Source organism: Arvicola amphibius, chromosome 10 (genome assembly GCF_903992535.2).
Source record: "Arvicola amphibius chromosome 10, mArvAmp1.2, whole genome shotgun sequence".
Taxonomy (NCBI): Eukaryota; Metazoa; Chordata; class Mammalia; order Rodentia; family Cricetidae; genus Arvicola; species Arvicola amphibius.
This window is the reverse complement of record NC_052056.1, coordinates 9,324,647-9,341,575: the sequence shown is the minus strand read 5'-3', so window position 1 is coordinate 9,341,575 and position 16,929 is coordinate 9,324,647. Positions and strand designations below refer to the sequence as shown.

Sequence of the window (16,929 nt, the reverse complement as noted above, 5' to 3'; positions counted from 1 at the left end):
TGGAGATGTATACATTTGTTGCAAGGAGGCCACTTGTTGTTTCCTGGCCACCTGCTAGTTTAAACCCAAAATAATCACATAGGAACTGTATTAATTAAATCTCTGCTTGGCCCATTAGCTCTAGCTTCTTATTGGCTAACTCTTATATTAATTTAACCCATTTCTATTGATCTGTATATTGCCATATGGCTGTGGCTTACCGGGTAAAGTTCCCAGTATCTATCTCTAGCGGTTCCTTGGCTTCTCTCTGACTTGGCCTTCCTTTCTCCCAGCACTCAGTTTAGTTTTCCATGCCTACCTAAATTCTCCTCTGCTATAGGTGCAAAGCAGTTTCTTTATTAATTAATGGTAATCACGGCATACGGAGGGAAATCCCACATCATACATTGAGTCAGGGCACCTGAAAATCAGTTATCCTCTATGTTTTGACTCATTGTAGTTTTCTGTCCACTACAATGAGAAGTTCCTTTCAGGAGGGTTGAGAGCTACACTAGCCAAAGGTTACTGTCAGGTTTTAGAATGCCTTAGGAATTATGTTGGATTAATAAACAGCACTAGTAGATTTTTCTGTAAGATCCAAGTCCTCAACAATCCCAGGATTTCCCTTCTGCTTACTGAACATTAAGTTCTATCAGACTGCTGTTGATTGTCACCATGATTTGAATGCCCCTGTTTCATCTTTTAGAGACATCTTACCATGTTGGTCTTTGATGTAGTTTATAGGTGTTCCAACTGAGTATGGACATTGAATTCCTCCCTCTCTTAGCAACTTATATAGCATCTTCTTATGGTCTGAAGGCCAATAATCGCATAACAGGCTCTTAGGCAAGATTCACCTCAAATTATCTAAGCTATAGGCCCAAAGTTCATCATGACTTCGGAAATAGGAACTTCGCTCCTGGGAAGGAACCAAGGACAAAAACAATAGCCCTATTGTTCTGGGAGTTTCTTGGAAAAGAGGGTTTCTCATGCCTAGTCATGGAGGTCATGTGATAAATAAATATAATCACATACTTAGGTATATTATATTCAATTTATACATCTAGGTAGATATATGTAATACACTGAGATATATGAAATGTGATTTTAGGTAAATCAAAAAATATAATTCTTGTGGCTCTTTCAAACCCCTTAGCATTTCTTTTCCCTTGCTCTCCATTGCCTACTGTATTGATCCCCTTATTTTCACATCTCAGTTTTAATTGGTTGTTTTATTGTTGTTTAGTTTTTATTGTCTAGAATCTAATCAAATATTGGATGGATAGATGAGATTGATTTTATCTCAATTAGTGGACTGCTCCTTCACTAAACAGAAATTGTCCTTTGTTAAACAAAAGCTTTTGAATTTCATGATCTCATATTTGTCCATTTTTATCTTACACTGTTAAAGTCTTTTTTAAAATAAAATTTATTTATTCTATGTGTTTTCACACCATGTATCTTGATCCCATTCATTCCCCATCCAGCCTGTGCCTTTGCACTGCACCTCCCCCACCTCAAATAAAACAAAATTCAGGAGAAATAAGCAAAGAAAACAAAATGAAAAAAATAATAAAGGAATTTTAAAAGCTCATTATGAAAGCTTCAGTGTGACCCAACAAGTCTCAACATATACCCCTTATTCTATACATCTCTATTTTCAAATGTTAACTGCAAAGAGTGTTTGGTCTGGTTCTAGTCCCCTGGTCTCCACTTCACTTTTGATGCTGGGCCCCTACTAGGACTCTTCCTGGACATTCTACTGGCACCATGTATTGTGAAGATCCTGCAGCTTTAGGTATATGCAGGGAGGTCCCTTCACATACTCCACAGGTCATAGATGAGGTGGATGTTGGGACACTCTAACTTATAACCCTGAGTCTGGGCCTGGGCAACTATAGAGATGGTCCACCAGATGGGGAACGGGGACAACTCTTCCATGGTCACAATTTCAGGACTGGATCTTCTACACCTGCACTGTGTTCACTCTATTGTGTTGCCCTGGTGAGGTTCAAGGCCTGCTCTTCCGAGTGTTACAGGTGAGGGGGATCAGGGTTAGCTCTCCCACTCTTATGACCATAGGGCCATCTCTCCTACCATCTTCCAGCATTGATAGGAGGGAAGCACTTCTCTCTTGCCCCTCTCTCTACAAGACAGGTGGGTAATGGGAGAAGCTCCTTCATGGTCACAGTTTCTGCTATAATAGTGTTGGCTCAATTGTGTTGCCCTGGCAAGGTTTAGGGGCTGTTTCCCTGAGCGTTGCCCCTGGTGGGAGTCAGAGATAGGTCTCCAATACTTATGACCACAAATCCACCTTTCCCACATGCCTTAGGCATTATAAGGATGAGGGTGGGACAACTCTCCTCTGCCACCACAATGCAAATTGGTAATAGGGACAGCTGCCCCATGCTCATGAATTTGGGGCTGGTTCACATGTCCAAAATCAAATCAATGGTGACTCTGTTTGCTGCCTTGGTGAGATACAGGGTCCATTCTATCAAGGGCTGCAGCTGGTAGGGGACAGGGATACCTCTCCCACTCTTTTGACCACAGGGTCAACAGTATGGATGTCTTATCCAAAATATACAGGCCTTTGCCTATGAGTTGAAATGTATGCTCATGTTATCCTCTCGGAATTTTAGAGTATATACCAGGTCTTATGATGATGTCCTTGATCCACAGGGAGTTAAATGCAGGATGGGAGATGAGGGACAGTCTAGTTTTCTTTTCCTGCATCTTTAGAACCAGGATTCCCAGTACTACTTGTAGAAGATGTTGCCTTTGCTTCAATATCATGATTTTACTACCTTAGTAAAAACTTAAGTAGCTATTCTTGTAGGGATGAACCTGCATCATCTATTCTGTCCCCGTGTATCTTGTATCTATTTTGCATAAAAGCAAAAACAAAATCTTATTTTCTTCATATTATGGCTCTATAGTATATAAGTTGAAAATAGCTAGTTTAAAATCTCCTCTAGTATAATTTTCACTAAAGAGTGCTTTGACTAGTCTCAGTAGCACCACCCCCTACAGGATTTTGAGGGTGCTATTACATGTGCTCAAGATTCAGTACCCAGTTGGCATGCCCTCTTCTCCATTGGCTTCTGGTTCACCTCCCAGCCATAGATGCCACATGTTGACTTTTCTGTTCTGATCTTCAATTCTCCTGACTCTAATAACTATTGTCAGACTCTGAACCCTGAACAACTTACTTCCACCCTGAGTCCACAGCTTCTGCCCTATGATTTAGAATTCTTGGTCTGTGTCCCAGCATTCTGTGCCATCTCTGACCACTACGCTGGATCTATGATTTTTATTATGACAAATGTACAACCTATGTGCTCATCTCTCTGACCAGTTCTGATTGCATGCCTGAACCATGACTTCCTCCTGCCCAACATGATAAACTTATGGGAAGTGCACTACTGCATTGCTCTCTCTCCTATTCTTCTTTCAAATAAACTACACCTCATCTTTGACTTCAACTTGACTCTTATTCTCCAATTATGACAGAAAAATACAAGCTACTGGAAAAACTATATCAATTATAACTTTATTCCACCTGAGCCTCAAAGGAGCTGTAGGAAGTCATCACACCTCCTAAACCAAGTTTCTTCTCCTGAGATCAGTATGCCTCTCCTCACACATGTTTGGACATGAGGCTCAGGGTTGATGCCCACACAATGGCAGATGAGGTTATCAGCATTTATGCAAAGCAATGTCTTTATTGAGAAGGTTTTCAATCTTACTTTTCTATTGGCCATTCTGTTGAACTTCTATTCAAACACATTTTATTTTTTTGCTTATATTTATTCATAACCCAATAAATTACATACCTTATCCTTGATGATGGAATTTTTAATTCAAGTCTTATTTATTCTATTTCCCTAGATCAGCAAAAAATAATACTTTTCATCTTCAGGCAGTTGTCACTATTTTTGAGCCTAATTTTCAATAGAAATAATAATCTTCCTATTTTTAACTACTCCTTCAATAAGGAACATAACCAATAACAAATAATTTGTTACTTTTGTTCCAAAATCCAGTTTATTATTATGTCTCCTAAATATGCAAATTCAGAAACTAAAAGTCACCTAGTAATAATGGGGACAATATAGTGAGGTGTCAGATCACATCAATTGATTGAATTAAATATTTAATTTTCAAATACTCTTGGAAGAAAACCAAATAGCATATGTATATCTAAAGAGTACAGTCAGTAAGGCATAATTTGGTGTTTTACATCAATTGAAGTTGAGGACAAAAGAAGCCATTAAAGAGAAGATGAAAAGATTGAGATAGAACATGGAAACCAATGCTATGGGACAAAATTGACTTTGATACAACGAGAGCCTAGAAATCCAACAGTTAATTCTATAGAAGCTAATACCAAAGAGTGATCTCTATCAAAGACATTGGCAGATACATGAGCCATGCAGACTGACTAGCAGGATTGAGATCTATAATTAAAGGAAAGAAAAGTAGAGACTCCATACTTCAGAGACCTGAAGACACCTGATAAGCTGAGTAGTTTATCCATAGGCCAGCAAGTGACAGTGGCTGAACCCAAAACCCAGAGATCAGCATAGGCTGGATGACAGGGACTACTAAGAAAGTAGCCTCTGCGGCAGAAGCTGGGCATCTGGCAGGGGCTTGATATCACACAGGACTTCTGGCAGCTGGAGGTACAGCCCCTGTGCAGAAATAATTCCAGCTGGTGATACTGGGAGTGCAGCCGATAATGCCATGTTGCTGGGGGCAAGAACAGCCTTAGGAGGAACCTGAAGAGGCAGGTAGTGTTTATAGGAAGAGGAGGAGAAGTTTTCAAAGCAACAATTACAGGCCGTGTTGAAATTTGAACCCAGCTGGAATTAACGGAAAATGTTCTGAATTTTAAGGCCACCTTGTGATGGGACATTTTTATACTCTCAGAAATGGGTGTGGGGCCAGCTTTTTCATCCGTTCCCTATTTGTGTGCTTCCTGGTTTACCAATGTGCAGCTCATCAATCTCTGTAATAGTGGTTGCGTTTGAATCGCTTTCTGCACAGTGTATTTATGTGTGCTGTAACTTTCTTGATATAGGTGACATGATAACGTTTATACTAACACTTATTTCATCATGTCCAGGAAATCCTCCCTTTCCTCTTGACATTGGTCCTCGTGTTCTGCTACAATGTTCTGAGGAACACACCTGTCTTACTGGATAAAGAATGAGAGCAATGTCCTTACTTCTGTACTGAAGTTGAGGAGTGTAACTCTGTGTTTCCGAAGAAATCTACTGAAGACTCTGCTTTTCAATGTGCTTCCTCATTTTCTACTACTAATGTTTATGTGTTATTATAGAACATTACCGTGACATTTTACCTACAGTAGCAGAGGCACAAACTAAGCCAAGAAAAACTGAACACTTTGAACCTATGTGGAGAGAGAAACAGAGGCAACAGACAGAGTTGAGTTGTCTTTGTATTTTCATAATCCTCTTTATGGAGAATCCAGAAGAGAAAAATGTAGGATAAATGAATGTCAACTCTTGTTTATACTGTTTGGAGAATAAAACCAATTGTTATCAGATATTAGAGAATTAAGATGGATATTTTCTCTTGAGCATGTCAAGTGGATTCAGTAATGAAATTAATTCAGTTGTGTAATATTTTGTCAAACCTAGGTGTTTAATTGTAGATAGTATGCTTAACCTACATCTGAATGTCCTCTCTCCACACATAGCAGTGTATACTCTGAAAGAGTAAAAAACTAATATGAGACGGCTGGTTTCAAGATGATCACTTACTGTTATCAAATGAAAAGACATGTTGATGTACAGATGTGAGGGTAACTTTTCATTTGTTTTAATCATTTACTCTAATGTTGAAACAAAATTTTACAATTATTCCTATAAATAAAAACAACAAAAAATAGTAGGATGTGATTATTCCAATTATAAATTTAAAGTCAATGAAATAAGCCTTCAAAAGTAATGATGCCACAGAAGGGATGAAGGCAGTGATTGACAAGCTAAGGAGCACTGTACCTGCCAACATGGTTTACTAACATGGTATATACATACACACACACACACACACACACACACACACACACACATATATATATATATATCATGGATATATATATATATCCACTATAAATGGTAGAATAATTCAAATTGTTTGGGAATAATACCAATTCCAGCATTTAGCATAGTCACAAATGCATTCTTTATAGGATTCTTAATTTATATTTGTCAGCTACAAATACTGGCAGTTAGACAAAACCCAGCATTCCTTAGGAAGCTGGTTCCCCTGTACCAAAGGAGCCATTTCCTTATCACTGGCAGAAGGGACAAATGCCTGTCTGTCGTGGTTATTAACTTCCCAAAGTGCTGGCATCCAGACTCCCTCACTTTCCCACAAACCTCTTCCACGTTTCAGAGTCCGTGCTGGCACTCTGGCTCTTCTCCCCTGCCCCTGTCCTAAGCTTCTCAAGCTCAGGGGCCTCCCTTCCCCAGGTTCACATTCCCTTATAACCCTCTTGTGTACTTGTGTATCAGCTCTGTGCTTTCTTTGCCCTCCTCTCACGGTCATCTCTTTCTCTTCCCCTTTCACTCTCCCTGCCTCTCTTCTCTCTGTGGCCAAGTCCAATGTTCAGACTTTTCCAGATGCCTCTGGCTATTTCTCTCTCTCTCTCTCTCCTCTCTCTCTCTCTCTCTCTCTCTCTCTCTCTCTCTCTCTCTCTCTCTCTCTCTTTCTCTCTCTGATATATACATAGACAATAAAAACTTTCTGCTCAATACCTTGGCATTGTCATCCTCGCTTTATACAATATTATTGACTATGATACTATCCTTTGTCTTTGTCAGATTGTGAATTTTATTATCAATTTTACAGAAACAATAAAAGTTTATAAAGCATTATTTTGACAGTCTGGGTCAGATTAAGAAATCAAATTACCTGAATTAATTATGTATTTGAATGACTTTAAAAATCTGGCATGGAACTAGTTATATTCTTCCTTTAGTGATACTTTCTTCTGCTTTTGGTAAGAACGACACATGCTAGTTTCTCAAAACTTTGCTTTAGATGTAGGTTTAAGCTCTGAGTTGATGCATGTTTTCATCTGCTGAGGCTGATGATCATCTTCTAAAGACAACTTATTTTATTTTACCTCTGATAAACTCTATTTTGCCATACACAGAATGGACTATAGCTGTGTTTAGTAGACAATAAGGAGAAACAGGTGTCTCAGAAGCTGTGTAAGTATAGAACAAGCAAGTGGAAATAAGTGCATACACAAGCAAAATGATTTCTTCATCAACCCTACCTAATGCCCCAAGGGAAAAAAAGCACCTGAATTCTCTGGTATTCACCAAAATCAGATTCTATTTTAAACACTGTAAGTATGATTTGATATATATAATTTTTTTTTTGGTTTTCCAAGACAGGGTTTTTATGTAGTTTTGGAGCCTGTCTTGGAACTATCTCTTGTAGACCAGGATAACACCAAACTCCCAGAGATCCACTGGCCTCTGCCTCTCAAGTGCTGGGATTAAAGGCATGTGCCACCACCACCCAGCCAGACTTTTTTCATGTTTATTTCTCATCTCCAAAATCTTCTATAGGAGATGGATCAGGAGGAAGAGCAAATCATCCCAATATGTTCCCTATACAGATGTGGAGGGGTAGCTTCAAGTTACCCACCCAAACCCTGTGTTAAGGCTGGGTGTCAGGCTCTCCTAGGAATCCCCACATCTTCTCCAGCCTCAGTTACTGCCTGCAGAAGCCCATGCAAAACAATGTCTATGAAAGTGGTTTCAGGGTGATCCACAGACAGGGAAACTCCTGTATCTTGCAGTGTTAGAAACGAACCCTCCATGCTTTCATAGATGAGAACCATACAACCTCAGGCCACATGTCAGACACACAGGATCTAGGATCAAAAGTACCTTTCTTTCTCTTTTGTCTTCTCCTCTCATACAGTAAATTTTGACCACAGCTTCCTCTCCCATCTCCCAGCCTCCCCTCTCCCCTTGATCCACTGCTCCCACATTTTCCCTTCAGAAAAGAGCAGCCTGGCGGTTATATGAAATGAACATGGCATAACAAGATGCAATAAAACTAGGCACAAGCCCTCATATCAAGGCTGGACAAGGGCAGCCCAGTAGGAGAAAAGGGTTCCAGGAGCAAGCAAAAGAATTAGAAAACCATACAGTTCCACTGTTAGGAGTTCCATAAAAACCTCAAGCTAAACAACCACAACATAAATGCAGAGGACCTACCTATTGTGGATGCATGATTGCAGGTTCAGTATCTGTGATCCTTTATGAGCCCTGGTTAGTTGATTCTGTGGGCTGTGTTCTTCTGATTCCCGTGATCCTTCTGAATCCCCCTCTTTTCTGTGGTTCCCCAGCACTGCTTAATGTTTGGTTCAGGGTCTCTCTAACTGTTTCTATCATCTGCTGGAGAAAGACTCTCTGATGACGATTGGGCTAGGCATCGCACTATGAGTATAGTGGAATATCGCTAGGAATCATTTCATTGACTTTTGTTTTTGTCAGTCATGTTTAGTTCTACCCTAAGTGTCTCAGAAATCTAGTGTCCACCTAGTGTTCATTTCTTGGCTATCCAGGCACTGTCAGACACGGATTGTGTCTTATGGCCTGGGCCTTAAGTTAGACCAGTAACTGGTTGGCCACATCTAGAAGTTCTGAGCCATACAGCAAACTGAATGAAACCTATCTCATTTAAGGCTTATTCAGTTTTATTGACTTACATTGTCTGTTGGCTATTGAAGGTGAACCATGTGCCAATACTCTGTGTCCCCCATACATAATTATAAAAAAAAGCAGAAAAGATGAAGACAAGTATGGTCAATCTTCAGTACATTTCATTCAAAACCCAAAGTAATGCTTCAAATCTCTTAACAACAAGAAAGGAAGATTATTGTTATTTTCTACAATAAAAGGCAAACATATTTCTTATAAGTGCTCTCTCTCATATATATGATATATATCATATATTCATATTTCATATATTTATATGTGAAAAGAAGGGATTTTCCTGGATATGATGGGATAAGCTTTGCTGTAAAACAGTCATGACATTTCTAAGATAGGAGTAACTCATTGCCTTTCTGTGTGTTAAGGAAATTACAACATCTCTAAATATACGGTACAGGAAAGTATTTAAGAGTAATTGAAATTAGAGAATTACAGAAAGATTACAGCATTCTTACTTAATAAAAGAGAGGGCAAAAAAATGAGCAAGGCTGAACCTGGTACCACGCTCTTTGCTGATATTATTTAAGTTCAACATTGTGACGAAAATCTTCAGAATCTTCTCAGTTACATCCAGCTGAGCTCACATCTCCTCTCAACATGGCCAACAGCTGCTGCTCTGGAGCCTTCTCCTCCTGCTCCCTTAGGCACTGCATGCCCACCACAGGTTCCCTCTGGGGCTCTTCCTACCCCAGCAACCTGGTCTACACCACTACCAGTTGTTCTCCCAGCCTATGCCAGCTGGAATCCTCTGTGAACACAGGCTGTCAGGAGCCCTGCATTGAGCCCACCAGCTGTCAGAGGTCCTGCGTGGTGTCCAGACCCTTCCAGGTGGAATCCTCTCTGAACACTGGCTGTCAGGAGACCTGCATTGAGCCCACCAGCTGCCAGAGGTCCTGTGTGGTGTCCAGGCCCTGCCAGACAGCCTTATACTACCATAGGAGCTCCACACTCTGCAGTCCGTGCCGGGGATCATATGCTGGGTCTCTGGGCTTTTGGTGCAGCAGCTGCCAGTCCCTGGGCTGTGGATCTGGAAGCTGCTACTCAGGGGGCTATGGATCCAGTGGCTTCAGATCTATGGCTTACAGACTCTATGACTTCCCTATCCTGAGTGATGGGTCCAGAATCTGCTACCCAACCTACTTGGCTGCTAGTTCCCGTCACCCTTGTTGTTAGACAGACATTTTGGTTTGGCTTTTTAAGGATTCAATGGTAATTGTCAAATCTTTACAGTATCAATGTCAATGTCTCTAAGCCTGTAGCTATTGTTTTCCTGCTTACCCCACTGGTACTTTTCATCTTTCTTTGACAAACCTCTACAACTTCAATATTCTGATATTTTGCTTAACTGCAATTTGTGTCTTGCTCTTTGTTCTATGCCTATATACATGTGCTATTTGCATTTCATCTATGATCAGTTAAAAATGAAAAAAGTAGTCTAATAAATGTGTGCATTCTGATGGCTCCATATTTTGTCCACTTTATTATTTTTACAAATTATTTTTTATTTATTGTTTTTAAGAAACTTAACTAAAGATCAAAATAATTTCAGATGGATTTGAGAGTGTATAATTTTTCTTTTGTCACCTTAGTTATAGGTGACATTCAGTTCTAGAAAGACTGTCATTTGTATCTGAAGACTGGGTTAATCAGCAGTAAGGTGAGAGCTTCTTGTTATTGAAGCATCAGATTTTTTTTTGTTGAACCATAGAAACAAAGTAATTAGGATGCGACTAAAATATAAACATCAAGAGTGAGATGTTGTAGAATTCACAATGTAAGGGCTCTATGTGGACAGAATTATCTACAATTAGTATTTGAGTATATATGTTTAGTCAAGAGAGAGCTGAGCCTTGAACAACTTTAAAGCCAAACACCTCCTGGCTCATGTGCATGCTGACTTCCCTGCCTCTTTCATTTCGGTGTTACCCATGCCTCACCTCCAATGTACATGAGAAGTAGGAAAGAGATCTGTGCTATTATACTTAGTCTGAGTCACAAAGCACAGGAGAACTCAGAAGGTCAGCCATAATTTATTTGGCAAGTATTTTAGAAATCTAGCCTTGCCTACTGTCGAAGATGCACAAAAGTAGACCAAGAAAGAAAATTCTGGTAAAAATCGTGATGAGGAAGTGCTTTCTGGAGTTGCATTTATAAGGTGCAATTGATATTATAAATGTCAGGGACTTCCAAGGACATTTAGGTCACTCACGGAATTGTGGACTTCTGGTTCTTACCCCCAGGGGACAGCTTTATCTTTTAGTGATTGATGGTATGTGACGTCCTGTATTCTCCTAATGTTATGAATGAAGACTAACAGGAGGGATTATTGTCTGTTGGTTTAATGTAACTTTTAAGATATACAGCTACTTAGCAAAAGAAATTTTATATATATATATATATTCACAAAATATGTGTTATTTTATATTTATAACATATATTTACATGTGCTATATATAAATTATCTGTAATATATATGCAAATATATTTATATTGAGAGGAGGAGAGGGAGAGCAAAGGTAGTTTGTTCAAAGTGTTGAACCTTCCAAAATCAAAATATCATGTGTTCTGTTGTAGTATTGACATGGGTCAATGGGTCATCCATGTCAGCATGCTGCATGGAACACAGTAATATTGACATAGAATATCCGTTTAATGATAGCAAATATGAGAGAGACAAAGTATTTTGACCATTTTAGGCTTAAAGGTGCCCCACAAAGTGCTTGAACCTTTGCAATGTTTATAGATCAAATAATCACAGACGCTGAATTCTTAAAGGAGTTTCCATACTTTGTTCTTTCCTGAACCACTTAATTTAAACATGGCGCTCCTAGTGCAATCAAGGAGTCTTCACGGTGCTGCCTTTCTGGAAACTGCTTCACACGAACAGGCTTAACCTATTGCCTCTATCTCGTTAGCCTCACAGGAGAGACTCACAATAAAGAATAAAAACAAGCAGTTCGAGGCAAAGAGCTAAAAGGGAATAATCGGACTCATTTCAAAGATATTTTATTCCCTATTACTCTAAATGACAGATTAATAGAAAAATATTTGATGACATCCTAGGAAGAAATCTCTTTCTTCTCATTTTTTATTAGTTTTCACTATATTCAACCCTCGATCTTCTCCGGGTCCCACTCCCTACCAATCCATTCTACTTCCTGTTTCACCAGTATATATTTTATTATCAAGTTCAGTTTTTGCTGTCTGTACATCCTCAGACGCAAGGCCTTTCACTGGAGAGAGGTTGACGTATTAGGGACTAACCACTTAAAGAAGACTGAACCCTCTTTCCCAGCAGCTGGCAGTTGTTAACAGCTCCTCAGATGGGGTGATGTTTCATGCCCACTCCTCTGCTCCATGCTGTGGTTTGCCTGGCTAGAGCTTTCACAGGCACTGTGTGCGTGATCACAACCATTCTCAGTTCATATGTGCAAAAGCCCTCTTTTGTCTGTAAAAGCCCATTTTCTTGTCGTTCCACTGCTTCTGGCTCTTCCTGCCATTCTGCACTCTCTTCAAGGATGACCCATGAGACTTGGCATAAGACAGCATGACAAAGGTGTCTCTATGGCAAATCGAAGCTTCTCTGGTGAGGGTTGAAACATACATTCATGTATGGGTATACAATCCATTAGCAGTCTTTTTAATCCAGTGCCCATTTAGCAGAATACAAGTTGTAGGTTTTTCACGAAGGTCTTCCTCAAGGGGCTAGATGTGAATGCACCACACTGCCAAACACAGATGAGACCTGTTTCCTCCTCAGTCCTCAGGGAAGACACTCTGATACCAATACCTGTTTCATGCTCTCATATTTTGTGTGGCTCACACTTTAACTATATTTATTTATTTGTAGTTCCTTTTTATTTAATATTTTATGCAATATTTTGACCATGTTTTCTCCTTTAATAATCACTCCTAGGTCCTCCCCCATCTACTTATCCACATACCTTCACATCCTCTCTATCTCTTCCTCTGTGTGTATAGAAGTACACATGTGTATATGTGCATGCATGCCTGTCTGTCTCTCTCAAACAAATGAACAAAAACACCAAAACAAACAAACAAAAAAAACCAAAAAGCTAATAAGACAAGATAATGCCAAAGTGAAACAAAATGAAACCAAAAGCTCACGGAAAATCATGGAATTGGTTTTGTGTTGGCTTACTATGACCTATACACAATGTACATGGATCCTGCCCTGGACTGCAGTTGATATAACTAATAATGTTCCACTGAAGAAAGGTGATTTTCCCTTTGCCAGTGGGTACCAGTTATAAACAGATTCTTAGTTAGGGGTAGGAGCCTTTGGCCATTTCTCCCTCGCAGTGATGAGAACCTGTCTAGTTGGGACCTGAGTAGGTCTTATGGGTGAACTCATATGTGTTTGTATCCTGGTGTTTCCTTACACTTATCCATCACCTCTGACTCTCACAATTTTCCGCTTCATTTTCTGAATGGATCCCTAAGCCTTGAATCTTCATAATGGTCCAAAATATCAGCATGTGTGAGGCTATCTTAGTTCTGTCCTTTACCATCGAGGAAATTTAACCATTACTTTGTTTTCTTATTATGTTCATTATTATTTATTTCATCTTGGATTATAGTGTTTCCTTGCTACTAGAAGGTAAAACACATAGTGAATTCTGTGTAGTTAATTTCAGAATAATTATGAAAAATTGCAATGGCGACACGTATGGATAATCTTTGGTGGATTTCAAATGAAACCCTAAGCAATGTGTACAGTTTATTAATAAATGGAAAAAGTACACTACTTTCATTCTACGCAAAGAAACACAAGCATGTATTCCTCATAATATTCTATGACAACACATACAAAAATTATTTCAAGAGGAAAAGGAGGGATGTTCCCAGACATGACAAAGTAAGCATTAATGTAAAACATCCATGGCAATTCTGACATCTGTGGCTCGTTGCCTTCTGCTATAACAAGGAAATTGCAAAACCCATAAATATACAGCACAGAAAAGTATGCAAATGTAACTGTAATTACAAAGATATTCTTGAGCTGTACCTTCCTAAAGGTGGAAGCTTGTAGCTGTGTGGATGGTGACCCTGTTGGGTACCACACCTGTTGCTGAGAGTATATAAACCCAGCTCTCCACAGGGTGACATCCAAACTCAGAGTCCTCTCAGGGACATCCAACTGAGCTCACACCTTCTCTCAGCATGGCCTGCAGCTGCTGCTCTGGAAATTTCTCCTCTGGCTCACTTAGGAGATGCCTGCCCTCTTCAGGTTCTTCCTGTGTCTCTTCCTGCCCCAGCAACCTGGTCTACAACCCTGACAGATGCTCTCCCAGAACCTTTCAGCTGGAAACATCTCTGAACAGTGACTGTCAGGAGACGTGCATTGAGCCCACCAGCTGCCAGAGGTTCTGCGATGTTCAACTCTTGCCTGTTGCCCTCCTATTACCTCAGGAGCTCCACACCTTGCATCTCCTGCCAGAGGACATATACTGCATCTCTGGACTTTTAGACTGGCAGTTACTATTCTCTAGGCAATAGATCTAGAAGCTTCTTCTTGGGGGCCTCAGACCACTGAATTATGAAGTGTCTGATTTCCCTACTGTGAGCTATGGAATCACATTCTGCTGCCCAGCCTACTAAGTTCCTATCAACTTTCTTGTTAAAGGCAAACCTGTTTATCAGGCCTCTATGATTCAGAAAATATCTTCTCACAGGATGCATGCCAGTCTGTATGTCTTGTAGCCATTGTTTGGATGCTTATTCCCATGTACTATATCTTTTCATTCTTCCATTAAAAATTTCTCCATTATCAATTTTGGGAAGATTCTTGGAATTGTAAGATTGAAAATAAATTTATTTTACTCTCTATACTAGTTATATGTACATGTGATTTTTATTTTCTTCCAAGAGTTTTTAAAAATAAAATTTTGATCTAATAAATTTCTGTAATCTGATACCTCAATATATTTCCCACTTTACTATTTTTATGGGTTTTATGGGATTCAGTTATTTACCATATGATTATGCAACTATATCTGGGAATATATAATTCTGTACTTGTTTATTTTCTTACTAGGATTATTCAAGTCTAGGATTATTTCCCTTTGAATCTGCAGGTTGAACTAAATGGAATCAGAATTGCCCGAGATTCATGGCCTTGTATTTCTAACAACACGGGACAACAAAGTAATTAGTATTTGAGGTAAAAATGTAAACATTTATAACAAGATACATCATAGTTCACAAGGTTAGGTCTTTATATAGACAAAAAAATTTGTATGAGTTTAGTATCGAGGTGTAACTTCCAGCCATGATAAATGTGACCTTTAAACACCTCAAAGACACACATGTTCCGGTTGGATTAGTGGTGGTATTCCTCTTCCCACAGTTGTGGGAATATCTCTACACTTCATCCCCAGTACAAGCAAGGAGAGTTGCAGACATTGAAGGTGGGAAAAAACTGATTTCTGGAGGTGATGACAATCTGCTGATTCTTGTATGAGGCCACTTGTTCGCTTCCCAGCCACCCAGACTCTTGAAATAATCACACAGAAACTATTATTGTTTGAAATACTCCTTTGGCCAATAGCTTAAGCATATGATAGCTTCTTCATCTAAAATTAACCCATTTCCATTATTTTATAATTTTACCATGAGGCTCTTGGCCTAACAACAAGGTTCCAGCTGGCAGCTTGTATCTTTCCCCTCTGGTGGATCCATGATGTCTCATGACTCCTCCTTCTTTCTCCTAGCATTCAGTTTAGTTTTCCCCGCCTAGATCTACTCTGCCCTATCACAGGCTAAGCCAGCTTCTTTATTTATTAAACAATAAAAACAATACATATACAGAAAGACTTGACACAATATTTCCCCTTTTCTCTTTAAATAAAAAGGAAGTCCTTAACTTTAACATAGTAAAATTATATATAACAAAATAGGTATCAAGCAAGAGTTACAGCTACAATATTTATATCTACTTTATCTTTTATCATAACTAAGAAAAACTATAACTATCTATTCTTCAGCTCCATCAAAGACTCCAGAAGGATATACCATTACCTAAGTAAACAAGAAGTGCTTTGTAAGCAACTTCCAAAACTCTAGAATTGACAGAGACATCTCACTGCCTGGACAGTCACCCAAAGTTCTTTTGTACTGTTTTGTTCTTCAGCCTACAGGTCCATAGTATCCAGCAGACTTTTCCATGAAGCAGGAAATTTCAAAGACAGTTCCACCTATATTGGCAGTTTGTCAGTCACATTTTTCTGGGTCCTGCAGTATGTCTGGCAGACTCATTCATGAAGCAGAGACCCCAAAGGATCATCTCACCTTTAGGGAAGTTCAACCCTCAAGCCTTCTTCACTTTAATGCCCCTTCCCCATTATTCTTCTTTTTGTTTCCTTTCACCTGTCTTCTACTTTGATTCCTCCCTTGGTATCATTCTTCCCTCTTCCCATTATTGGTCCCTTTCTAGTTTGCTGAGCTCCACAGATGCACTAAATCAAACACACAAATCTAAAGATCCAACACTAAGGCCCAATGAGTGAGAGCATGAGATGTTTGTTTTTCTGGGCTGGATTGCCTCACTCCAAATAACTTTTTTTGACAGGGTTTCTCTGTAGTTTTAGAGCCTGTCCTAGAACTAGCTCTTGTAGACCAGGCTGTCCTCAAACTCATAGAGATCCACGTGCCTCTGCCTCACAAGTGCTGAGATTAAAGGCCTGCACCACCACCACCCGGCCCCAGAATAACGTTTAAATGCTCCACCCATTTTCCACATTTCTCTCTGAATATAAGTTCAATGTAACATACATGCAAAGGGTTGGTAACCATGTGAAGCCTGACCTTTAAAGCTGCTAATGAAAACAAAATCTGTGGGCAACACATAGAATATAATTTTTTTACATTGTTTTAAAATTGATCTTTACTGGAATAGTGCAATTGAGTTGAAAATAAAATTTACTTGTAAATGTACTATAATAATATAATGAATATATCAAAATAATATATGTTAACATAATCAAAATAATCATCAAATATATATTCCTACTTAGCATATTTATTTTTCCTTCATGTTCAATTTTATTGAAAAGAACACATGCTATTTGTCATACTGTTGATAAAACCTGAGTGATAAAGACAATAATAATAATGTAAGTGAATAAGACATTTCATAGTACTGCTGAAGTTTATGAGG

General features: G+C 39.1%; 1 protein-coding gene across 1 annotated transcript; it reads left to right on the top strand.

The window, feature by feature from the left end:
- Positions 1-9,347: 9,347 nt before the first annotated feature.
- LOC119825030 (keratin-associated protein 13-2-like) lies at positions 9,348-9,923 on the top strand. Its single transcript, XM_038345635.1, has one exon. It carries the CDS (start codon positions 9,348-9,350, stop codon positions 9,921-9,923), a length of 576 nt encoding a protein of 191 aa, XP_038201563.1.
- Positions 9,924-16,929: the final 7,006 nt, after the last annotated feature.